The following is a 27151-nucleotide window of genomic DNA, read 5'->3' on the forward strand; positions in this document are numbered from 1 at the left end:
GATCACCGGACTTCAAGAACTACCTCTCTCCTGAAGCACCTATTGGGTGTTCACACACACACACACACACACACACACACAAACACACACACCACTTAGATACTGTCCTAAATTGTTATTTTTCTTCCGGGTCCAGCCTAAATCTCACTACCAGATGTGCCTTTATCTCACATTTATCACTAGTAAATATGCTTTTAACACCTCCTTCTCCGGTGAATGTGTACTGTTCGCAAAAATTACATCTTTGCTGCCTCGTTTCAGCCTTTCTGCTTATCAACTGTGGAACCTGGAATAAATTATGGAAAACAATCTGTCTTTAAACGCCTTCACCTACAAAATGGTATTAAACTTAGATCTATCTTAAATGTCTAAGGATTAAATGACAATAAATGTTAGGGACTTAGAAAAGTAGCTGACACGGCCGTCGTTGCTATCACTGAACCTAGGTGGTGAGAAGGTTGGGGTAAAGACAAGCACGGAGCCCAAAGGACCCCGCCCACCACATCAACGATGCAACAATTCAAATCTTAAGGGATGACCTAGGTTGCGGCAGAAAAACTAAACAAGAAGGAAGGAGAACCCAGCGGGCACCACTCTCCCCTCACAGTCCAGACGCTGGTCTAAGTTCCTGGCAGCTTCGCCGTTCTCACCTGAACCGGCGACTCCCTCCTGCTTCCATTGCTGCCGCTCAGCCTCAGTGGCGAAGCCCCTCAAAACTGCCAGCTCTGGTATCCACTTCACCCTGGACATAGCTGCAGCCAAAATGAGTTCTACGAGGGTCACACGGGAGTCAACAAAAAAAAGTGAAAGGAAGAGGGTCCAAAGATGCCGAAACCTAGTGGCGACAGTTCCTGTGAATACACCCACACTAGAAGTCCATGTGCAGACATCGTCACATGGACGCGGCCATGACAGCAGCGCGGGACACCCTGGGAAATACACACGCCGCTCTGGTTTCCGCCTAGGAGGCCAACCCACGTCCTTAGTACTGAGCATGCCCAGTAGAGATGCCCCGCCCCGAGCATGGAAGGGGCGGGTGGGAGGGCGCGGTCGATCTCAGCCCCGCCCTAAAGGGGCGGTGCCAAGAGCTGTAGAAGACCTGAAGCGTGGGGTGGAGTCCCCTTGCACCACCCACTGAGGATTGGGATTAAAACGCAGCTGGAAGCGGCCGTTTTGTCCTGCCAACAGGTAATAGGAATCTACGGCTTGGGTTCCTAAACATTTTTGGATCAGAACCCTCCTGATTACCTAACCAGGGTACTTCATGCAAAATGCGTGTGGGCCCCTGCTACCGACATCCGGGTACCATTTCCGGAAGTTAGAAACCCTGTGAAGTGGGGTTGGCCAGCACAAGGACCACCTCCGCAGAGAATAGGTCTTTTTTCTTAGAATGAATTAAAGCGTAAGGGAAGTTTTGGGGCGCCTGGATGGCTCCGTGGGAGGAGCATGCGACTCTTGAAGTGAGTTCAAGTCCCAGGTTGGGTGTAGGCATTACACACATAAATGACTAAATAGAATAACTTTTTAAAAACGTATAAGGAAAGTAATCTGGTTTTGACGCTGCCACTACATGAATTATGACTGAGTGGGACCTGTGGCCCCGCAGCTGGTGCCTGGAAGCTTGCGGCGGGTAGGCTGAGTCCAGAAACCTGCCACCCCTTCGGGCCTGCAGCTGAGCACCGAGCTGCGCCTCTTTCGCACGTCCTCTCTTCATAGCTGCGCTCCTGGGCCAAAACTGAGGCTCAGAGAGCCAGGCTTCAGCGGGGTGGGACTCTGCCCCCGTGGGCCTGAAGCCTGCACTGTGAGAATGCCAAGCACTAGTTAGGGTAACTCTGACCACGCCGCATTCTTGGAGAAATCAAGGGCAAGCGATCTCTGTAAGAGCCTAGCCCAGTGACGGGGGCAAGGAGCGAACTAAATTCTCAATTCACTTTCCTCCTCCATAGACTGTGGAGGGAATGGTGCTCAGCCTCTGCCAGCAGAAGCCAAGGGAAGCCAGACGTGGGCTGAGTGGAGAAGAGCAGATGCCCTAGAATGTCTTCTCACTGAGAAGTAATGAAACGCTATTTGTGCAGAAAATATTTAATCAGTGTGTCCTTTCGGTTTTTTTTTTAATGGTTTTTTATTATATTATGTTAGTCACCATACAGTACATCCCCGGTTTCCGATGTAAAGTTCAATAATTCATTAGTTGCGTGTAACACCCAGTGCACCATGCAATACGTGCCCTCCTTACTACCCATCACCAGTCTATCCCGTTCCCCCACCCCCCTCCTCTCTGAGGCCCTCAGTTTGTTTCTCATAATCCGTAGTCTCTCATGCTTCATTCCCCCTTCTGATTACCCCCCCTTTCTTTATCCCTTTCTTCCCCTGCAGATCTTCCTAGTTCTTATATTCCATAGATGAGAGAAATCATATAATTGTCTTTCTCTGCTTGACTTATTTCACTTAGCATTATCTCCTCCAGTGCCGTCCATGTTGCAGTACATGTTGAGAACTCGTTCTTTCTGATAGCTGAGTAATATTCCATTGTATGTGTGGACCACAACTTCTTAATCCAGTCGTCTGTTGAAGGGCATCCCGGTTCCTTCCACGATTTGGCTATTGTGGACAATGCTGCTATGAACACTGGGGTGCATATGGCCCTTCTCTTCACTGCGTCTGTATCTTTGGTCCTTTCGGTTTTTTAAAGCGCAAAACCCAGCACTGTCTAAACATTTGACAGTTAGAGCTATTAAAGCAGAAACACACTGGCGGCTCAACCAGGTTCTTCACTTGCCTGTAGAGCCACATTGTCCCATACAGTGAACTTGGTGCTGTCTCTATAATTCAAGGTTTATTTTAAGTGCGATATGCTAGACAATGATAATAATTAAGTATATTCATCTCTCTTCAGGGAAATGGACTCTGAAATAAAAATGTGGGAGAAAAAAATGTGGTCTCAATTGAAAAAAAAACAAAAGCAAAAAATAAACCAAAAAATGGAGTGGATATTGAGCCAGTGAGTAGGATATGTCCACTTTAGGATGAGTGCAGTGGCTTGGCTGGGCAGTCTGCTAGGAACCCTGATGTCACCACCTGTTAAGTCTTTTTTCTTGAGCTGGTTAGATTTTTCAGAGACTTTTTAAATTTCCTACCTGGACAGTGAGGGTCTGGTTGCCAGTGTTCCAGAGCCAAGCAGAGCAAGAAAGCCAGGAGTCTCAGCATTCAAGACCCAGTCTGAATATCAGACCCTGTAGAGATCACGGCAGTCGGGGACTGGAGGGGAAGGAGTGGGCAGGGGTTCCGACTGACTGACTCAGCTTTGCAGGAGTCCTCCTCGTTTCAGCCCTTCCTCTTCCCATTCCATAACCTTCAGTCCCAGGGATATCTAGTGCTCCCAGTTGCTGAGTTTTTCAGGGATTCTTCAGTCTACATACAAGTTTGCCTTAGCTTTTCCCACTGCATTTTTAGGATTGGGCTTTCTCTGCTCAGCTACACCAGTTAGTAGCTCCCAAACAGGGCATCTAGTCTCATCGTCTCTTTCCCTGTGGGTTATGTTTTAACTTTTTTCTTTACCATAGACTTAGTGGGTTTTGAAGAAGGAGAGATGGCATATATTCAACATGCCATATTTACTCTAGAACCTTAATCTCTATTGTAAATGATGTCTTTCTCTAAGTAGCTTCAGGTTTGATATCGTTACGTGTTTTAACTAATCCTATTTCATATTTTTCTAAGTAGTAAAAAGGAGGCAAGATTGTAACCAGCATTTCATGACCCCTCAATCCTTTTTCATATTCATTAACAAATCTCATGTTTAATAATAATTTTTAAATGTTTGTCGCAGCTTTTTTAGTAATAGCCAAAAACTGGATACAACCCAAATGTCCATGCACAGATGAACGAATAAACAAATTGTGATATATCCATACAATGGAATAGTGTTCAGCTATAAAAATGAATAAACTATAGATACATATAATATATACAGATACCAAAGTAATTATCCTGAGTGAAATAAGCCAAGAAAACATAGAACATAAAATATTAATCCATTTGTAAAAATCTACANCCAAAAATTATCCTGAGTGAAATAAGCCAAGAAAACATAGAACATAAAATATTAATCCATTTGTAAAAATCTACAAAATGCAAACTAACCTCTAGTGACAGAAAACAGATCACTGGTTGCTGGGGGTTGAGGAAATGGAAAAGCAAGAGGAGGAAGGACATTTTGGGGAGTGAACAGATGTGTTCACTCTCTGTGCTAATGGTTTAATGGGAATATACATATGAAAAAACAAACCGTTCAGTTAAAATATGTGCACTTTTTTCTATGTCAGTTATACCTCAATAACACTGTTTTTAAAAAACTGTCTCTTGTATAAAACATAAAATCTGATCTCCCGAGACTAATACTCAAAAGCCTTCACCTGACACACAGTTCTTTCTTCTCATCCCTCTGCTGGTCCTCTGCTCTTTCCAAGCACTGTGTCTCTCAGAACGAAGCCCCACAACCACCACTAACCCTCAAGAGAGTTAGCTGGGCCTTTGCCCTGCAGCAAATAAATTAACATGGATTGAGGATGTAAGATAAAGCAGGTATGGTATTAAATACCGTTAAATAGATATCTCACTTAACTCTTAACAATAACTTTTTTTTAGATTTTTATTTATTTGAGAGAGAGAGAGAGTGAGAGAGAGAGAGAGAGCACAAGCAGGGGGAGCGGGAGCAGAGGGAGAAACGGACTCCCCGCTGAGCTGGGAGCCCAACATGGGGCTCAATCCCTGGACCTGGAGATCACGACCTGAGCCAAAGGCAGATGCTTAACCATCTGAGCCACCCAGGTGCCCTTAAGGCAAATATTAAGTCAATTTGTCAAATAAGGAAATTGAGAGGTAGGTACCTTGCCTAAAATTACACTAAGATTTGAACCTAGTCTGATCCTTAAAGCTCCATGCTTTCTACATCTGGTGAACAAAGGATGAGAAGTACATGACTGGTATGCAGGTCGGAGCAAGTAGATAAATCAATACGATAACTTCCCTAGTGAACATACTGAAAACAGCCCTGGAACCAAGGTCAGTACAGATGCTGAAAATTCCCAGCAGCAAAGACTGGAGAAGCAGAGGACAGAAAGGATGTATGTGGATGAGATAGGAATGTGGGTAAGTCAAGTGGAGCAGGACAAGACAGCTAACCTCCTTAGTGAGAAGGAACCTGATCCTGCAAAGTTTTCCTTCTATGAAAACTGCCCTGGGGAGTGGGGACTGAAGCCAGGCAGCACCGTGGTGTCCCCCTAGGCTTTCCTTTGTCCTTGGGGCCCCCAGATGTTGACTTTAACCACTAGCACGCCTCCCCTGAAGGGTGTGTTTGTCCCACAAAGCAAAATAAGATTCTTGCCTCAATAGGTCTTCATTCAGGTGAAAAACTATAAGGCCTTCAACAAGACTTCCCTAGATGCAGTATGGGTACAAAGGAGCCATAAATGTAGATACAGGAACAATGCCTCTGATTCACACAATCTGGGCTTGATCCAACCAACCCTATATAGAGAGTGCCGTCCCTCTCTCGACTCTAGAACTCTTCTGGCTGCTTAGAATCACGTAAGGGGACCTCGTGTCGTCAAACACACAAAATAAATCAAAGAATACATGAAGGTTCCTCTCATTCAAGATCCAAGGACACAGGGTGACCTTGAACAGCTGCCCTCTCGATTTAGGCTGCTTAGACTCTAGAGAAAAGGCATCTCTACATATTATCTATGCCGTGATGAATTAAAAAGACGGGGAGGATTTGAGTTGCAGAAGCTTGTAGGTGAGAGAAATGACAATTAACTTATTAAATTTCCCTCTTGGCATGAATGCAACAGATTCTTGCATAATTAAGTGCCCTTTCTCAGTAGTGATGCTCATTCATTTACGATTTGTGTTCTATTTTTGGTTCTGGAGGTACTCATGAAGTAGAATTTTATTTATGACAGATTGGACAGTGGCTAGAAAACATTTCACAATTTTAAACAACTCAAGCTGTACTATTTAAATGAGATATAATACCAGTTCTTCACATTAGCCATTAGATGACATCAAACAATAGAACTGTTGAATTTTGTTTGTATAAAAGATTGAATTAAATATTTTAAAAATTTAGCTTTTTTTAACCAGCATTGATTTAAAGTTTTGATAGTCATTTGTTATAGTTTGTATTTTGCTTTTAATTTTAATTTTAGATGTTTTAGAAGAAAAAATAGAAAACATGAAACTTAACATTTACTTGAATTTATATTTTTGATGAAAATACATTCAAACTTTATATACTTGGAATAAAATTACATTATATATTTTTAATTCTTTAGTTTATTGATGTTAATAGGACCAGGAAAAGGAAGAGACAAAGAATGCATTCTCTCTTCTAGAGTCTTCAAAGGGAGAATAGTCCTGCCAACTCCTTCATTTCACACTTTTGGTCTCCAAAACTGTGAGTGAATAAATTTCTGTTGTTTTAAGCCCCCTAATTGGTGGTAATTTCTTACAGCAGCCCTAGGAACTAACACAAGCATTAAAACATCATTAAGAGGGGCGCCTGGGTGGCTCAGTCGTTAAGTGTCTGCCTTCAGCTCAGGTCATGATACCAGGGTCTGGGATGGAGCCCCAAGTCAGGCACTGCTCAGCAGGAAGCCTGCTTCTCCCTTTCCACTCCCCCCCCACCCCCGCCGCTTGTGTTCCCTCTCTTGCTGTCTCTGTCAAATAAATAAATAAAATCTTAAAAAAAATAATAAAGTAAAACATTATTAAAGATTTTGTAGAAACAAAGTCAACATTAATAAATTCTATGGAATAGATATATAATAATATGCTAATTATGTTTTATTTCATTACTTATGCAAACAATACTCACCAATCAATAGAATACTTCAACATTCCCAATAATTTAAATATTTTAATTATTTTGATGACTAGCACTTATTATAAAAAACATAGTTCATGTCGGGGGAGGCACCTGGATGGCTCAGCTGGTTAAGCATCCAATTCTTGATTTTGGTTCAGGTCATGATCTCAGAGTTCTGAGATTGAGCCCCACTTCAGGCCCCATACTCAGTGTGGAGTCTGCTTGAGATGCTCTCTCTCCCTTTCCTTCTGCCTCTCCTCTCACTCTAAATAAATAAATAAAATCGTAAAAAAGGGGGGTGGAGATTAGGACATTCACATACACAGAGAGACCATGTGAACACAGAAGGAGAAAACAGCCACCTACAAGCCCATGGAAAGAGGCCTCAGAAGAAATGAACCCTGCCAACACCTTGTTGGTGAAGTGTCTGTCCGTGGCACTGTGTTATGGCAACCTCAGCAAACTATGCAGTAAGCAACACATTCAGCTTTGTCTTTCTGCAGGATGTCAAAGGGAGTATTCCATAGGGACTGTGTGGGAACACATGCCCAATAAGTCTCCACTCCAATCCAAGCTGGCCATGAGGTTGTTAAATGGATGATGGGTCTGTGAAAAACCATGGATCCAACTTTGCAGTGGATTCCCTGTACAACATTCACAGAAGCACTCTCTGACTTACCAGTCTGTGAAAGAAGGTCATTTTGTTAAGCTGAAGTCTAAGGTCAATGATTATTGGGTCATTGGTCATGGTCCTACAGTCTAGGACGAGTAGGCCTCCGCGCAGTTGGAAAATTTGAGATATGGTTACCAAGCACACCCTGTTAACCTCACCAGCCCCCTTCGTGGCATGTTAAAGGTCTGTCAGTGTCAAAGTCTAAACTGCTTCCTGGAAGAACTTCTACCTCTTATGTAAAGCCACACCACAATCCGAACTCTTGAATTTTCCTTGGTAAATGAAAAAATTAAATCAAAAAAAAAAAAGAAAGAAAGAAAGAAAAGGAAGGAAAGAAAAGAAAAAAAACAAAACAAAACCGTCCTTTACTTAGACTAACAACGGCCACTATAGCTTTTGATAGAAAGAATAAATTATATGTTTAAAAGGCATTCTAAAAAAATTGGGAAACAAAACACCAAACAATAATAGTCAGCTTCTTTACTTGTTAAAGTGAGGCCGAAAAATAATTCTAACTCCAAGATAGTCTCAAAGTCTTTGTAACCTCTTGAAACTTATCCTCCTTGAGTTTCTCTTTTGTTTTACTCAGCTTTACCCGATATTCCAAATGAGTTCTTTTATCCCCTCAGAGTTTTCACAAAACACACGCGCGCACACACACACACACACACACTCACTCTCTCTCTCTCTCTCTCTCTCCCCCCCACCAGATCCAACCAACTCTGTGAATGGCAGGGAACTGAATGTATGGATTCCTGAAAAATAAAGGTAGACGTTAATGAAACTTAAGGTTCACCACCCCTCCCAAGGTTCTAACAACGTAGCCACTTGATGCTTAACCAACTGAGCCACCCAGGTGCCCCGCCACTTGATCATAAGACTATGTAAAATTTGCTGAAGTAACAGAAAGTAGATTGATTGCCTAGGGCAAGGGGGTGGGGAATGGGGGGAAGAGAGGACAAGAGAAAAGGGGGTGAAAGATAAAGCTAAAATATACAAATTTTCTTCTACAGGAAAATGTTCTAAAATTGGCAGTGGCGGGCGCCTGGGTGGCTCAGTCAGTTAAGCGTCTGACTCTTGATTTCAGCTCACGTCATGATCTCAGGGTGGTGGGGTTGAGCCCCACGTCGGGCTCTGCACTCAGCGGGGAGTCTGCTTGAGATTCTCTCCTTCTCCCTCTGTTCTTTCCCCCAGCTCATGCTCTCTAAAATAAATAAATCTTAAAAAAATTTTTTTGTAACTTCACAGTATTATGAAACCAGATAAACCCAAAGCCCTGCCTTGCTCGGACCTCCTAGCCCAAGACTGCAGAGTCAGCGTGGCAGCTGGGGCCAGGCTCAAAGCTCCAGTCATCTGGTACCCCAGCTGCCTCTCCAGCTGAGTCTATCTAGCTCTCCTCAAGGTCTGCAACTGGATTTGCACCCATGTCTCAGTTGACCCGGTAGGCATGTCTGTTTCCATATTGGAACCTTTTGTTCTAACCAGTCTCACTACCTCCCAAGATTTGAGGCTTACATTTCAGTGAAATATTATTCCAGCATCTACACAAGGTCATGCCAGAATACTAACTATAAGTATGTATAATGTTTGGTTAAAAAAAAAATGCAACTGTAGAAATTTGTCTACTCAAATAATCAGCTTTAGTTTAGGGAATAAGTGGCCAGTGAGGACTGCCTGGCCAGAGGCCAAGCCTCATCTGAGCGGCTGAGCACAGTGCTGCTCGGGTCGTGGTCCAGTCTGCTCCCAGTCGGCAATGGGCTAAGTACAGAAAGTGAGAGGAAGCAATGTGGCAAGCTGCAACCTTTTTACCCTATTGTACAAAGTATCAGTCTCTAATGGAAAGGAGGTGCAACCAAAAACCTTCACCTTTCACCAGTTTAAGACACAGTAACTATAACATCTCACCCTCACCTATCTCATCTTGTATAAACCAAACTATAGGACATAAAAAAAATTTTATAGTACTTTCTACATTTGTCTGGCTTTGACCATGCTGGTCTTAATGCTACAGTGATAACTAAGCGGTTTATTTGCAATTCTCTTCAAGATGGCTTCATAGTCGGTAGTTTTACAACTAGACCAATTGTCTTTACTGTCTTAGTTCCATCCTTTTCCAAGGCTTTCATGCTTACCCTCCCCATCTCCCCACCATACCCCAACTCCTGCCCCAGGTATCTCAGCCAGTAAACATGCTTAAATTCTTAGACCAAAAAATTTGTATTTCCCCACTCTTTTTCTCTACCTCTTTGTTTGTTCTAGTTGATGACCTACCACCGTACTCTAGTAGGCTCTTAACTCAGCTCCTTGTCTCCCCATAGTTGGTAGAATCATCTTCTAGAAACTGAGTATGACCAGGTTGCTCCCCTGCTCTCCATCACCCACAGGATGTTAAAGTTTCTTAACAAGACAGTCTTCCATGATCCAAGCCCTCCTATCTTTCTAACGTTACACCCTACATTTCCTGTGACTATCGAACTTTGTCTCTTACAATCCCATGTGCTACTGAGTTTTCCCCTTATTCTCGTGTCTGTAATAACTTCCTTCTGCCTGGCTAACTTATTTTTTTAAAAGATTTATATTTTTTGAGAGAGAGCATGAGCAGGGTGAGGGGCAGAGAGACAGGGAGAGAGAGAATCTCAGACTCTGTGCTGAGTGCAGAGCCCCACACAGGCCTTGATCTCACAACCCCGAGATCATTACCTGAACCAAAATCAGGAGTTGGACACAACCAACTGAGCCACGCAGACGCCCCTGCCTAACTTCTTTATCCTCTTCCTTCAAGACTCAGGATATCTTCCTTGAGGAAGCCTTTCATGACCACATCACCTCAATGCCCATTAACACTATGCCTAAGCTAAGTGTTCCTCTGTGTTCCCAACAGTACCCTGTAAACTCTATCAGAGAACTTCTCAGTTGTACCGACATTATGTTTCCATGTCTGTCATTCAACCCTCAAGTGCAGGAACCTGTACCTACTCTCAAAGTGAGTGCTCAAAGTCAGGATCCTACAGGGAACCGTGTTAATCAGTCTCAAATTTAGACTTTTAGGTTTTGGGTTTTGTTTTTTTTAAGATTTTATTTATTTATTTGACAGAGAGAGTGAGCACAAGCAGGGGGAGCAGCAGGAAGAGAGAGAGGGAGAAACAGGCTCCCTGCTGAGCAGGGAGCCCAATGTGGGTGCAATCCCAGTACCCTGGGGTCGTGACCTGAGCAGAAGGCAGATGCTTCACCGACTGAGCCACTCAGGCGCCCCAGGTCTTGGTTTTTTAAAAACATGAATTGGACCTTATAGTACTGGTACTGTTACTTTCCTCTTATAAAAGCTTTCTGAAGACTAGTGGTGTGAATTGGAGAAAATGACCCAACCTTATTTCAATGATTAAAAATAAAATCCTAAGTTGGAGGCAAACAATACACTTGATACAGTAGCTTTTCTCATCCCTGACAGGACCCTGACAGACAAAAAATGAAATGCCTAGAAGACTGATGACTGTCCTTTTACTTCTTATTGCTGATCATTTTATACCTAGATTTTAGCTAGCATGTGTGGGGATGACATTTAACCGACTCTTCTTTCTCATAAATTGACTCTATTTTGTCATTCTTGGTGTATGTAGCTTACCACCCAACACACTGAACAGTGTGTGTTAGAACTTTTCATTTCCCCTCCTTTACCCATGCTTATTAGGGAGCACTATATCTTGTACCTCAGACAGGATCATGCTCCCTAGTTCCCCTTTTCCTTCAGAGAGCAGCTCACTGTTCAGAATACAGCTTCTCCTTCTGGTCAGCTCCAGATTCAAGGTTCCCACACACCACTTCATTTTATATAAATACTGTCAAAAATCACCTTAGCTTTTCCTTTGTGGTAACTGGTCTTTGAAAAATATCCTTTCCTTTCCCATGCTTAGGTCTTGAAAGTGTACAATTCTTAGTAGAAATAGCATTTCACACCATGGCAAACTATTTTAGAAACAAGACATATTAATACACCTAAGTCTTTATTTATTTGGCTCTAAGAAGAATTTGCATGAAAATGAGCCTGTATGGCAGGTACAGAATGTCCTGTAACAGCACCAGAGAGATATCCTCTCTGCTCTACAGAGCCTCAATGTTTTAATACATACATGTGACTTCAGTAATAAAACCAGAGTCCAGGAAAAAAGGAGCCCTTTAGGAAAAAATCAGTTTAAAGTGACTTTTCAAATTGACCATTCCTTCTCATATACTTAAATTCAAATAACGGATACATTCACAGGCCCAAATGTTGGCATAGAATAAAATCATGTTCATTTATTTTTTCTGCATCTTAGAATTAGAAGGCATAAAATTAAATACGTTGAATGTAATAAATTCATCCATACAAGTGCAAGTCTCCAGCTATAATGCATTTTATGGCATATTTATCATTTAAAAAATGTACCAGTAAATCAAAAAAGAGGGAGTATGTCCATTTAACTTTTATTTAAGTGTATGTAGGAGGTCTTCAGAAATCAAAGATGAGCATGAAGATATGGCCAAACATAAAATCTATCAAATTCAGTGAAAAGTTGCTGACTTTAAATAGTAGTTGTAAGAATGACCAATATATATTCTTTGTTAACAACCCCTCACTCTACAGTAAAAAAAAAAAAGAATAAAATAAACATTCAGTAAACATTCTTTCCTAAGGTAGTTTCCCTTATATATCAGTGATTTATCCATTTCTTTGTATACACAAATTTGTTGAACAAACCAATCAGTGGTTCTCACAATTGAAAAATAAAAGCACAAAAAAGTTTACACTCTTGTACAGGTAAATAAAAGATCACCTTGAATTAAACTGGATCTCCTTAAGGGCATAGTATAGTTTCAGTTTCAATAACTATTACATAATTAGTTTCTTACATACAAATATTGACATATTTGGCTTGTGCTTCAAAGCCTTTGTGTCTATGAAGTCCACGTCAATGCAGCTCATAATTTGAAGTCACTGGGGAGTTCTTTACTGCTGCTGGGTTTGACCTGATCATGCATTAGAGTCTCCTCAGCACCTGTCGCGGCACTGCACATCTCCGAGGCATCATCAGCATCAGGGTCCAAGCCTTCGGGACAGGGAAGTTTTAGCAGCTCTTCCCGGAGCTGAGCAGTGTGACGCTATACAGGGGAAAATAAGCGATACAACAATTACAAACCCGGATATTCTAACATAACATCATTTGAGGGAGAAACTGAGTTTAAAACAAAACCCAAAGCATTAGGCCTACAAATATTTATTAAGCACCTTCCTTATGTTAGCTACTGTAAGGAGCAGTGAACAAAATGGGCAAAAACCTCTAACCTCAAAATAACTGATGTTGCTGAAAAGCCCTGAGTAGCGTGGGCACAGCTCCTACCCAGGCCCCCTACCCCGGTAACAGAAACAGCATTACTAATGATTTATAAGATATCATTCACATATGGTAGATACTCTTTTAAGTTAAAGAGAGTAACCTCTTGATTTATAATACATCCTGTCTCTGGCTAAATATTTTTGACAGGAAGTCCATAAATGAAAGTTAACCCACCATTATTTTACTGAGTGCAAACAAGTATTCATCAGGTACCAGGTCTTGTGTAGAACACGTGCAAAATGTTTCACACTAACAGTCTCACTTAATGCTCAGAAAAAACCTTAGAAACAATTTTATCATCCTATTTTTTTTCATAAGCAGGCCCCATGCCCGGTGTGCAGCCCAACACAGGGCTCAAACTCATGACCCTGAGATCAAGACCTGAGCTAAGAGCAAGAGTCAAACACTTAATCAACTGAGCCACCCCTGGTGCCCCCCCCAATTTTTTTTCTAATTTAAGCAAGTGAAAAAGAAGAACCAGAGAGATTATGTAATTTTGTATTCTACCATACTACCATTTAGAGAAAGATGTAGAGATGTTAACAGGGTTGTCTACAAATATTAAGTTTTGGTTTATATTTTTCTACTGGGAGAGAAATGACCTCAAGTATCACACCAGGCCTTTGAAAAATTGTTGGTCAATATCTGACTTTGAAAATTAACTAACCAACATTTATAGAACAATTTTTATGTATGAGACACTGTGTTCAACACTGACAATATAAAAGCAATGAGTAGAATAAGGAAGATATAATCTCTGACCTCATAGGGCCTAAATTTGGGTTGGAGGTCTAAGACCTATAAACAAAATAATAATAACTACACATATGTAGCCATTTGTAAGGTTTCAAAATATATTAACATGCTGGTAACTCGTAATTTCTCTAGCCCCAATTTCCCTTCCACCGTGGACAACAGGAGAAAACATTAACTAGGGAAGAAGAATGAAAAAAATTTGATGACTCTAAGGCCTTAGCTGAGGTGGGATCCTATGTCCTTACTGTGGAATTATTAAGCTAAATAGCTGCATACTTTTCTCAAGTAGCACTCAGTAGCAAAGGTATAGTTAAAATGATATAAATTTGGGCTGATTCAGGGATAGAGATTTCCAGGCCAGAGTGACACAGAAATAACAGAATAAAAGAATGTGAGATATAAGCAAGACACCAACTGACATAACAAAGCCAAAGAAGGGTGGACTTCCATCACCAAGGTTTTGTTTAAGGGGCGCCTGGGTGGCACAGCGGTTAAGCGTCTGCCTTCGGCTCAGGGCATGATCCCGGCGTTATGGGATCGAGCCCCACATCAGGCTCCTCTGCTGTGAGCCTGCTTCTTCCTCTCCCACTCCCCCTGCTTGTGTTCCCTCTCTCGCTGGCTGTCTCTATCTCTGTNCATCTTAGAATTAGAAGGCATAAAATTAAATACGTTGAATGTAATAAATTCATCCATACAAGTGCAAGTCTCCAGCTATAATGCATTTTATGGCATATTTATCATTTAAAAAATGTACCAGTAAATCAAAAAAGAGGGAGTATGTCCATTTAACTTTTATTTAAGTGTATGTAGGAGGTCTTCAGAAATCAAAGATGAGCATGAAGATATGGCCAAACATAAAATCTATCAAATTCAGTGAAAAGTTGCTGACTTTAAATAGTAGTTGTAAGAATGACCAATATATATTCTTTGTTAACAACCCCTCACTCTACAGTAAAAAAAAAAAAGAATAAAATAAACATTCAGTAAACATTCTTTCCTAAGGTAGTTTCCCTTATATATCAGTGATTTATCCATTTCTTTGTATACACAAATTTGTTGAACAAACCAATCAGTGGTTCTCACAATTGAAAAATAAAAGCACAAAAAAGTTTACACTCTTGTACAGGTAAATAAAAGATCACCTTGAATTAAACTGGATCTCCTTAAGGGCATAGTATAGTTTCAGTTTCAATAACTATTACATAATTAGTTTCTTACATACAAATATTGACATATTTGGCTTGTGCTTCAAAGCCTTTGTGTCTATGAAGTCCACGTCAATGCAGCTCATAATTTGAAGTCACTGGGGAGTTCTTTACTGCTGCTGGGTTTGACCTGATCATGCATTAGAGTCTCCTCAGCACCTGTCGCGGCACTGCACATCTCCGAGGCATCATCAGCATCAGGGTCCAAGCCTTCGGGACAGGGAAGTTTTAGCAGCTCTTCCCGGAGCTGAGCAGTGTGACGCTATACAGGGGAAAATAAGCGATACAACAATTACAAACCCGGATATTCTAACATAACATCATTTGAGGGAGAAACTGAGTTTACAACAAAACCCAAAGCATTAGGCCTACAAATATTTATTAAGCACCTTCCTTATGTTAGCTACTGTAAGGAGCAGTGAACAAAATGGGCAAAAACCTCTAACCTCAAAATAACTGATGTTGCTGAAAAGCCCTGAGTAGCGTGGGCACAGCTCCTACCCAGGCCCCCTACCCCGGTAACAGAAACAGCATTACTAATGATTTATAAGATATCATTCACATATGGTAGATACTCTTTTAAGTTAAAGAGAGTAACCTCTTGATTTATAATACATCCTGTCTCTGGCTAAATATTTTTGACAGGAAGTCCATAAATGAAAGTAAACCCACCATTATTTTACGGAGTGCAAACACGTATTCATCAGGTACCAGGTCTTGTGTAGAACACGTGCAAAATGTTTCACACTAACAGTCTCACTTAATGCTCAGAAAAAACCTTAGAAACAATTTTATCATCCTATTTTTTTTCATAAGCAGGCCCCATGCCCGGTGTGCAGCCCAACACAGGGCTCAAACTCATGACCCTGAGATCAAGACCTGAGCTAAGAGCAAGAGTCAAACACTTAATCAACTGAGCCACCCCTGGTGCCCCCCCCAATTTTTTTTCTAATTTAAGCAAGTGAAAAAGAAGAACCAGAGAGATTATGTAATTTTGTATTCTACCATACTACCATTTAGAGAAAGATGTAGAGATGTTAACAGGGTTGTCTACAAATATTAAGTTTTGGTTTATATTTTTCTACTGGGAGAGAAATGACCTCAAGTATCACACCAGGCCTTTGAAAAATTGTTGTCAATATCTGACTTTGAAAATTAACTAACCAACATTTATAGAACAATTTTTATGTATGAGACACTGTGTTCAACACTGACTATATAAAAGCAATGAGTAGAATAAGGAAGATATAATCTCTGANGTGTTCAACACTGACAATATAAAAGCAATGAGTAGAATAAGGAAGATATAATCTCTGACCTCATAGGGCCTAAATTTGGGTTGGAGGTCTAAGACCTATAAACAAAATAATAATAACTACACATATGTAGCCATTTGTAAGGTTTCAAAATATATTAACATGCTGGTAACTCGTAATTTCTCTAGCCCCAATTTCCCTTCCACCGTGGACAACAGGAGAAAACATTAACTAGGGAAGAAGAATGAAAAAAATTTGATGACTCTAAGGCCTTAGCTGAGGTGGGATCCTATGTCCTTACTGTGGAATTATTAAGCTAAATAGCTGCATACTTTTCTCAAGTAGCACTCAGTAGCAAAGGTATAGTTAAAATGATATAAATTTGGGCTGATTCAGGGATAGAGATTTCCAGGCCAGAGTGACACAGAAATAACAGAATAAAAGAATGTGAGATATAAGCAAGACACCAACTGACATAACAAAGCCAAAGAAGGGTGGACTTCCATCACCAAGGTTTTGTTTAAGGGGCGCCTGGGTGGCACAGCGGTTAAGCGTCTGCCTTCGGCTCAGGGCATGATCCCGGCGTTATGGGATCGAGCCCCACATCAGGCTCCTCTGCTGTGAGCCTGCTTCTTCCTCTCCCACTCCCCCTGCTTGTGTTCCCTCTCTCGCTGGCTGTCTCTATCTCTGTTGAAAAAATAAATAAAAACTTAAAAAAAAAAAAAAGATATCTAAACACGGGTTTGAGGAAGATCAATTTGGTTATGGACTGCAGAAAGAACTAGAAGGGGAGAACTAAGTCCAAAGAAGCTTGTCAAACAGACTTAAGCTGTGAGAACTGAAAAGAAATAATGCGGAGAGGGGAGGCAGCATCCCCCTGAACGCAGCACTGATAAGACCTAGTATTGACCAAGTATACTAGATGAAGGAGGAGTTGAATAATATCTGAAAATTTTAAGACAGAGAAAAATGATTTAAAATGAAAAATATGGGGTGCCTGGGTGGCTCAATCAGTTAAATAACTGACTCTTGATTTCGGCTCAGGTCATGATCTCAGGGTTGTGAGATCAAGCCCTGTGTTGGGCTCTGCACTGGGCATACAGCCTGCTTAGGATTTATTCTCTTAGGATTTATTCTCTCCCTCTCTAAAATAAGCAAGCAAGCAAGCAAACAAACAATAACAAATAAATAAGCAAACAGCTTCCACACAGCAAAGGCAACAACCAACACAACTAAAAGACAGCCTATTGAATGGGAAAAGACATTTGCAAATGACATATCCAATAAACGGTTAATATCCAAAATATATAATGAACATATATAAGCCAACACCAAGCAAACAAACAATCCAATTAAAAAATGGGTAGAAGACATGAACAGACATGTCTCCAAAGAAGACATACAGATGGCCAACAGACACATCAAAAGATGCTCAACATCACTCATCGTCAGGGAAATGCAAATCAAAACTACAAGATATCACCTCACACCTGTCAGAAGGGTTAAAATAAAAAACTCAAGAAATAACAAGTGTTGGTGAGGATGTGGAGAAAAAGGAATCCTCTTGCACTGTTGGTGGGAATGCAAACTGGTGCTATCGCTATGGAAAACAGTATGAAGGCTCCTCAAGAAATTAAAAATAGAACTACCCTATAATCCAGTAGTCACACTACACTGGGTATTTGCTTCTCAAATATGAAAACACTAAATTCAAAGGGATATATGCACCCCTGTGTTTACTGCAGCATTATTTATAAGAGCCAAATTATGGAGGTAGGCCAAGTGTCCACCAATAGATGAGTAGATATAAAAAATGCGGCATATATAGACAATGGAATATTATTCAGGCATAAGAAAGAATGAAATCTTGCCATTTTCAACAACAGGGATGGAGCTAGAGAGTACAATGTTAAGTGAAATAATCCAGAGACAAATACCATATGAGTTCACTCTTATGTGTAATTTAGGAAACAAAACAAACAATGGGGAGAAAAAAGGAACAAAGCAAAAAGAGATTCTTAACTACAGAGAACAGTTACCAGAGGGGAGGTGGGTGAGGGAATGGATGAAATAAGTAAAGGGGATTAAGAGTACCCTTATCATATGAGCACTGAGTAATATATGGAATTGCTGAATCACTGTATCGTACACCTGAAACTAATATAAGACTGTATGTTAACTACACTGGAATTAAAATTAAAATAAACAAAATAAAATTTAAAAAGCCAAACTCATAAAAATTAGAGTAAAATGGTAGCTAGTGGGGGAGGGGTGGGAAAATAGGAGAGATGTTGTTTAAGGGTACAAACTTGCAACTAGTTGACAAATAGGTCCTGGAGATCAAATGTGCAGAGCAGTTATTATAGACAACAATATTGTATTATAATCAATCTAGAGTCNATCAAACGTGCAGAGCAGTTATTATAGACAACAATATTGTATTATAATCAATCTAGAGTCTAGATCTTAATTGTTCTGACCACAAAAAGGAAATGATATCATGCAATGTGACAGAGGTGCTATGACTACAATGGTAATCACGTTACAGTATATAAAATGTATCAAGTCAACATGTTGTACATGTTATGTCAACTATAGCCCAATTAAAAAAAAAAAAAGAAAACATGATAAGAGGGAGGAGAAGTTCTAATTTTAGACCTTCACCTTAAGTAATGACAGGGCATCCAAGTAAAAATGCCATAATATAATTCTGAGAAAGCAAAAACCAGGCAATAGTTGGAAAAGTCACTTTTTTTTTTTTAAGATTTTATTTATTTGACAGAGATAGCCAGCAAGGGAGGGAACACAAGCAGGAAGAGTGGGAGAGGAAGAAGCAGGCTCCCAGTGGAGAAGCCCGATGTGGGGCTCAATCCCAGAACGCTGGGATCACGCCCTGAGCCGAAGGCAGACGCTTAACGACTGCACCACCCAGGCGCCCCTGGAAGAGTCACTTTTAAAGAGAAAGTGTCCTTGGGACACCTGGCTGGCTCAGTCGGTGGAACATGCGACTCTTGATTTTAGGGTCCTGAGTTCAAGCCCCACGTTGTGTATGCAGATTGCTTAAAAAAAAAAATAAAATCTTAAAAAAAAAAAAAAAAAAAAAAATGGCCTNATTTTAGGGTCCTGAGTTCAAGCCCCACGTTGTGTATGCAGATTGCTTAAAAAAAAAAATAAAATCTTAAAAAAAAAAAAAAAAGAATAAATGGCCTTTAAAGCAAAGAGCTAAACTTATGATCACTTGTAATGCATATAAACGTGGAATCACAGGTTGTACACCTGAAGTGAATGTAAAATTTTATGTCAGCTACACTTAAAAAAAGAGAGAGAGAGATAGATAGTATATGGCCAAAGTTAAGGATATAGATAAAACTGAGAGTAAAAGACTAAAATGGCCCTGAGGGCCAAAATTTAAGCCTTCAGGTATATAATCATTTAGAAGGGGGAAGAAAAAATACACTACAAGAATTAAAGAGTATGAGAAGAGGAGGAACCACGTGGTCTACAAATGAAAACTGTGGTAGAAAAGACAAACATTTTTTTTTTTTAAGATTTTATTTATTTGAGATAGAGCGAGACAGCGAGCATGAGTAGGGGGCAGAGGGAGAAGCAGGCTCCCTACCAAGCAGAGAGCCTGACGGGATCTCTGGGATCACAACCCGAGTCGAAGGCAGATGCCTGACCGACTGAGCCACCCAAGTGCCCCCAAAAGACATTTAGACCAGCACAATGAGAGTCTTGTCTTCTTTATTAAAAAAATAAATTTTTAAACTTTTTTTTTTTTAAAGTAAACTCTACCCCCAGCGTGAGGCTCAAACTCATGACCCCAAAATCAAGAGTCACACCCTCTTCCCACTGAGCCAGCCAGGAACCCTGAGTGAGTGTTTGAACACATAGAGGGTGTTAGAGAAGCTTAAACTGAAGCGATCTAAGTCAAGGCAGGTTTTCATAAAGTTAAATTTCAGCTGCAACCGAATGGCAGGGAGCTAGCAAGAACAAGTGAAAATGAGAAAATGAGAGTAAAGGCCTGGAAGGGAGAGCTGAGGGAGCAGAGAGGGGAGCCAGGGTCACTGGTGTGGAGAACTGGGAGCGGGGACCTTGGGCAGAATGAAAAGTAAACTGCAAAAGAGAAAAGGGAAAAGAATAAAAAAAAATCCTTCACAGAGCACACGCTGTTGTCAACATCCTTTCTAGGAAGTGTCAACTCATCGTCAAAATTAATGAACCTTTTCTACAGACTCTTGGGTAGCAATTTAGGCCTCTGAACTTAAAATAAATGTTGTTTCTTTGAATCCTTCTGATTCCTTTACCATCTGGGGACTATGGCTATGTCAATGAAGACACAACTCTTGTTTTAACGCTGCCGGTAGGGCTCCTGTTAGGAAGGCTGACTCACCTTGAGAGCGGCGGCATGGTGGGACATAGTCCTGCCTACCCGCTTATCGCTGCTGTACTGCTGGATGTCCGCGATCCACTCCTCACACTGGGCCATGATCTCAACTCTTTTCAAGTAAAAGTGTTTGTGTATAACCTTCAGAAGGAAACAACCAAGGGAACAAAAGGGGTTCACGTCAGAATTTAAAAGCAGTGGCATGACAAATGAAATTTAAAAGACAATTGCAACGTTTTTGTCTCCAAAAAACTCAATTTAGTGAATTTTACATTAATAGGGAAGAATCAAGCTAATGACATCAGATGACACGTGTTGAAATGCCCAGCTTTACAGCAAAAAATAATGCCCAATAGCAACCAGACATTCAAATAGGTAATCCTATCGGCAAGAATAAAGACATCTATAATACAATATACTCACAAGGTGAGCACTGTAAATGAATAACCAGGAGAAAATAATTCGGAAAGTACTGACAACAGAAAAACTGTCAAATTTTCTACCTTTAAAAGAGAACTCTACAAATACCTAAATAACTAGAGATATTCCAAATGTCAAAGATACTGACACAGAAATCAGAACAGAGCCCTAAAAATAGGCGCTATTACTACTTTCTTAATTTTATCTTCTGGTTAACTTATAGTTGTTTTTTATAAAGTTAACTTTCCTTGTTTGTTTATTTGAGGGCGAGTGAGCACACATGCAAGCAGGTGTTCCTGTGCATGGGGTGGAAAGTAGAGGCAGAGGGAGGGACAGGGAGAATCTTAAGCAGGCTCCGTGCTCAGTGCGAAGCCCCATGTGGGGCTCCACCTCCCAACCCTGAAATCGAAACCAAGAACTGGACGTTTAACTGACTGAGCCACCCAGGCACTCCAAAGTTAACCTTCGTTGTAATAATTGTGGTTTGCATATGGAATTTTTAAAAATTCTCTTTGAAAAATTGGGACAGAATTTTTTACTGTGTAAGCAGGAGTCTACTTCTGACAAATTTAAGTTAGAAATTAGATCAATTTGGAAATACTATATCAATTAAAAAATACCATTCTGGGGGTGCCTGGGTGGCTCAGTAGGTTAAATATCTGCCTCCAGCTCAGTCCTGGTTTCAGGGTCCTGGGATCGAGCCCCAAGTTGGGCTCCCTGCTCAGCTGGGGTCTGCTTCTCCCTCTCCCTCTGCCCTTCCCTCTGCTCGTGCACTCTCTCTCTCTCCCAAATAAAATCTTTTTTTTTTTTTAAGATTTTATCTATTCATCTGTCAGAGAGAGAGCACAAGCAGGGTGAGTGGCAGGCAGAGGGAGAAGCAGGCTCCCCACTGAGCAGGGAGCCCGTTGTGGGACTCAATTCCAGGACCCTGGGATCATGACTTGAGCTGGAGGCAGATGTCCAACCAAGGGGGAGCCACCGAGGAATCCCTAAATAAACAAAATCTTTAAAACAAAAAGATTCTGTATTCTGGGTAAGCCACTATATTCCAACGACTTTATCTCCCCTAATGAAAAGGCAGTAATACCTACAAGGTATTATTAGGAAAACGTGGGAATGGATGTAAAACACCAGTAAGATCCTATTACATTTAACAATTACTGCATTTGATGCCTACAGGGACACAAAAGTAAGACACAGCCTGACATGAAGAGTCATGACAACCACAGATAGGTGAGTGCATAGGTGTAAAAGGTAGTTAAAAAACAAAATGTATGGAATTGTTGGATCATTATATTGTATACCTGAAACTAGTAACACTGTATGTTAACTATACTGGAAATAAAGTGAAAGAAAAAACAAAAAACAAAAGCAAAAACAAAACAAAAAAACCCCAGGGAATTCAAACAGTCACATCTAATTGGGAGAATCAGGAAAGCATTCGTGGACAAGGGGTGCCCCCTTTAATGTGAGCTAGGTTCTACAGGATGAGAAAGATTATTGTTTCAAATTATACTTATTTGCTTTTTGTAAAAGTCATCCCCCCACTCTGAGTTCCTTGTGTTTATTTTTCTTCCAGAATAAATTTATGTGCGGACCAACAAAACTGAGTATAAATACTTAACACGCTTATTTCAATACATCTTAAAAGTGAAGCTTAACATACACAGAACAGTACACAAATTACACGTACAACTGGATGCATTTTCCCACAGTGCACACCAATGTAATCTCTACTCAGATGAGAAACAGAACATTACCAAGCATGACAGAAGTCCCCTTTGTGCTACCTCTCACCGTTAATCCTCACCCACAGGTATACACTATCCTGACTTCCTTTTTTAAAAAAATTTTTTATTTGAGTTAGAGAGAGAGCACGCACGAGTGCACGAGTGCACACACACAGCGGGCAGGGGCAGAGGGAGAAGGAGAGAGAAACAATCACAAGCAGATTTCCTGAGTGTGGACCCCGACGCAGGGCTCTATCTCATGACCTGAGCCGAAATCAAGAGTTGGACACTTAATGGAATGAGTCACCCAGGCACCCCTATCCTGACTTCCTTAAGCATGTTAGTTTTACTCATTTCTGAACTTTTTATAAAAGGAATCAAGAAATGTACTCGTGGAATCTAGGGATGTACTGTATGGTGATTAACATAATATAATAAAAAAAATAAAAATAGAAATACAAAAAAAAAAAAGAAATGTACTCATTTATGCTTGGCCTCTTATGTTCTATATTGTATTTATGATATTTGTCCACATTAACATGCAAAGCAGTTCATTCATTTATATTGCTGTATTCCATTTTATGAATATTCCATAATTTGCCCATTCATTCTGCTGATAGACAAGTGAACTGTTTCCAGTTTTTGACAGTTACAAATCATGTTATGAACATTCTCTATACCCAATTTCTAGGAAGCACATACCAAGTAGAGGAACTGCTAGTCATTCAGCATATATTCAGCTGATCAGATCCTGCTAAAGTTTTCCAAAGCAGCTATAATGACTTATATTCCCATCTGAAGTGCATCAGAGTTCCAGTTGCTGCACATCCTAACATTTGGTATCAAAGGTCTTTAAATTCGTAGACAGGCTGAAGAATAAGAAGAAAGGGGCCAGACAATGCAGGGCTTTGTAGGCCATGGTATGAACTTTGGGTTTTCTTCTTCATATAATGGGAAATCAATGGAGTAAGAGGATGAGATTATGTGTGGATAATCTCTGGAGAGGGACATGAGTGGAAGCAGGAAGACTGGTGAGGAAACTACTTCAAATATCCAAGCAAGAGGTAACAGTGGCTTGAAATATTCGGTTGGTCATGGCAAAGATGGTTTTAACCACCAAATTTTCATTATGTTTTGAAGGGTGGAGCCCAACAGGATTTGTCATTAGACTGAATGTGTTATGTAAGAAAGAGAATCAAGTCACAGGTGGTAAATGTTTGGGGCTTAGATGATGGTGCTTTTACTGAGAGGGAGGGAAGGAAGGAAGAATCAAGAGTTCAGTTTTAGTGTTAAGATGACTTCTGTATAATCTAGTGGACTTGTCAAGTAGTTTATTTATTTTTTTTTTTAAAAGATTTTATTTATTTATTTATTTGACAGAGATAGAGACAGCCAGTGAGAGAGGGAACACAAGCAGGGGGAGTGGGAGAGGAAGAAGCAGGCTCACAACGGAAGAGCCTGACGTGGGGCTCGATCCCACAACGCCGGGATCACGCCCTGAGCCGAAGGCAGACGCTTAACCGCTGTGCCACCCAGGCGCCCCTGTCAAGTAGTTTNCTGTCAAGTAGTTTATATATTTGGATTCACTGAGTCTTAAGGGCATTGAAGAAATTCATGACACAAGGGGAGGAATATAGGTTTTCAAGGGCATGAACTGAGNGTAGTTTATATATTTGGATTCACTGTTTGAGTCTTAAGGGCATTGAAGAAATTCATGACACAAGGGGAGGAATATAGGTTTTCAAGGGCATGAACTGAGCTTCATTTATCCTTGAGTTCTGAGTACCTTAGTGCAGTGCCTAGTAACAGTTGACATTTGATAACGGGTGCAAATATATTATAAGTAACCCAAGCCTGGGATGCCTGGGTGGCTCAGTCGGTTAAGCATCTGCCTTTGGCTCAGGTCATCATCCCAGGGTCCTGGGATCAAGTCCCACATCAGGCTCCCTGCTCAGGGGGGATGTCTGCTTCTACTTTTGTCTGCCACTCCCCCTGCTTATGCGCTCTGACAGATAAATGAATAAAATCTTAAAAAAAAAAAAAAAAGTAACCCAAGCCTGAAAAGGGATAGAATATGGTTCAGAGCACAAAGACATACACGTTTTTATTTCCTGTAATATCAGGAAAAGTGAATTCCCACGGCCTTTCAAGGTAAACTGCAAACTTTTGCAAAAATAAAACACTTTATCAAAGTGTGAATTCATTTAGTAATAATAAAAATGAAAGAAGAAATGCTCCTTTTACATTTCTTCAAAGTATATTCATCATCGCTATCTGATGATAAGGAGGGCTTCAGGTATGGGGCTACACAGAGGCCACACGGAACTGCTTTGTTAGGGTAAAGATCAATTTGCTGGCACGTAAATATGCCAATTTTTCCTCTAACATGTTGAGTTTCTAGCATAATTTAAGAAAGTGATGATGAAGAGAGGCAATTTTTAAAAAGAAACATGTTTCACAATATAAAGTAAGATGTGATAAAGTTCTCTGGTATCACAGATGAGGAATATAATCATATTGCAATGCTTGGGTGGCTCAGTCGGTGAAGCGTCTGCTTTCAGCTCAGGTCATGATCCCAGGGTCCTGGGATGGAGCCCAACATCAGGCTCCTTGCTCAGCAGGGAGCGTGCTTCTCCCTCTGCCTCCTGCTCCCCCTGCTTGTGTGCTCGCTGACAAATAAAGAAAATTTTACAAACAAATAAAAGAATAAATCATCTTTTTAAGATTATGGAGATCAGACGAGATCGGGCGCGTTTGGGGTGGTATGGCTGTAGACAAGAAGAGTATGGAGAGGCAAATAACCACAGGAAGAGTCACTTTTCGGGATATGGTGAAATAAAAGCACTTGTGAATATCAAGACAGGTTTCAGAAACTTACTAAGTCCAACTTTTTCCTAAAGGAAAGAAAATGTCTTCTCTTCAATATTCACACATGGATATTAGTATAAAGGCAAAGTTTCTATTTGTAAGGCAACTTTAGAAAGTACCTTGACCTCTGATAAAAAATATTTCTATGAGGACTACTTTGGTAACACAGTTCGCTAGTAGAATGGTAACTGTTAAAAATAAGAAATTATAAAATTGTCCCAAAATATACTCAGATGCCTTTTAGGAAGTAGGTGGCTTTAAAATTCACCTCTATTATATTATTACTCATCTTTTATGATTAAAAAGTATAGTTAAGTTTAGTATACCACAGGCTGTCTAAATATAAAGGCAGGTACAATACTGACAAACTGTATTCTATAATGTCTTTAATAAAGTATTTCATTAATTTTATTGAACATACCTCTTTAAAGCATGGTGAAGGGTTTCTGATTTGTTCTAGCATTGCCCACTTAACCGTTGCTTGTCTAATGTTTCCATCATATTCTCGAGAACTCTGTGTGCCACTGGGAGTGCCTCTAGACCGTTCATATCCTGGTTCATTAAAATAAGGCTCAGCTACTAATATAAGGGACTGAACAGACACCAACACCTGAGGAACAAAGATATAAAGACAAGTTATAATGGGACATTTGTATTACCAGTAAATTGGTATCTTTTAATATGTACTTCCACATATTTTTATCACCATAAAATTGATGTTAATCATTAGGACACTGAAATACTATGTTATTAAAAGCAAAATTAAAATAGGTACAGTAGTGGGGCACCTGGGTGGCTCAGTCGGGTTAAGTGTCTGCCTTCGGCCCAGGTCATAATTCTGGGGTCCTTAAAAGCAAAATTAAAATAGGTACAGTAGTGGGGTACCTGGGTGGCTCAGTCGGGTTAAGTGTCTGCCTTCGGCCCAGGTCATAATTCTGGGGTCCTGAGAACTGAGTCTCGCATCGATGCTCCCTGCTCAGCGAGTACCTACTTCTCCCTTTGCCCACCCCCCCAACCCCCATTCGTGCTCGCACTCTCTCTCTCTCCCCCTCACAAAAATAAATACAAAAAAATCTTAAAAAGAACTAAAGATCCTATTTCCTGAAATTGCTAAAAAAAAAATTTGTTTATAAACATCCCACACCAATTTAAACATTATTGTGCTCAAACTGTCCTCACTCTTAAAGAGCATAATGGTAACTATGAACTCTTAATAATACTCACTTGTAAGAAAAACGCAATCTTTATTTTTACTCCAAGGAAAATACTTTTTAAAGGCATCCTGTGTTTGCCTTTTTAAAAGAGATTTATTTATTTGCGAGAGAGAGCGCACAAGCCTGAGAAAGGGAGAGGGAGAGGGAGAATCTCAAGCATACTCTGTGCTTAGCATAGAGTCAGACGTGGGGCTCGATCTCATAACCCTGAGATCACGACCAGAGCTGAAACCAAGATTCAAATGCTTAACCAATTGCTCCACTCAGGTTCCCCTGCTTTTTAAAACATACACCACCCTGGAAGTATACAGATGCTACTTTATTTTTCTTCAGTGAACTCAGCTATGTAGGAGTCATAACATTCATTTAATGGAATTTTCTGGAGACTTGGATTATCTG

The 27151-nt window shown here is 40.5% G+C and overlaps 2 protein-coding genes and 1 long non-coding RNA gene across 17 annotated transcripts in view; 1 reads left to right on the forward strand and 2 right to left on the reverse strand.

Annotated features, from left to right (window-relative positions):
- TTC27 (tetratricopeptide repeat domain 27) overlaps positions 1-961 on the reverse strand; it is a 180334-nt gene extending 179373 nt beyond the window's left edge. For both annotated transcript variants that reach the window (XM_034659678.1, XM_002923161.4), the window contains exon 1: positions 651-961. Coding sequence is in view for 1 of the 2 variants with exons in the window: in XM_002923161.4 (XP_002923207.2) it covers positions 651-750 (100 nt within the window). In the remaining variant the exon portion in view is untranslated. The remainder of the gene's footprint in view (positions 1-650) is intronic.
- A 17-nt stretch (positions 962-978) lies between these two features.
- On the forward strand, positions 979-22914 carry LOC117802030. Of its 2 annotated transcripts, XR_004625040.1 has the most exons (4): positions 979-1188; positions 6339-6460; positions 8255-8312; positions 22120-22914. It is a non-coding gene; the product is annotated as an uncharacterized LOC117802030 (long non-coding RNA). The 2 variants fall into 2 exon arrangements; XR_004625039.1 differs by lacking the exon at positions 8255-8312.
- Positions 14318-27151, reverse strand: part of BIRC6 (baculoviral IAP repeat containing 6) — a 235638-nt gene continuing 222804 nt past the window's right edge. For all 13 annotated transcript variants that reach the window (XM_034659673.1, XM_019803711.2, XM_019803710.2 and 10 more), the window contains 3 exons: positions 25960-26148; positions 20527-20661; positions 14318-15139 (listed from right to left, as the gene is read on the reverse strand). In XM_034659673.1, coding sequence (XP_034515564.1) covers positions 14960-15139; positions 20527-20661; positions 25960-26148 — 504 coding nt within the window. In that variant the 3' untranslated portion in view covers positions 14318-14959. The remainder of the gene's footprint in view (positions 15140-20526; positions 20662-25959; positions 26149-27151) is intronic.

The sequence above is a fragment of the Ailuropoda melanoleuca genome, chromosome 4, assembly GCF_002007445.2.
Source record: "Ailuropoda melanoleuca isolate Jingjing chromosome 4, ASM200744v2, whole genome shotgun sequence".
In the NCBI taxonomy this organism is placed as follows: domain Eukaryota; kingdom Metazoa; phylum Chordata; class Mammalia; order Carnivora; family Ursidae; genus Ailuropoda; species Ailuropoda melanoleuca.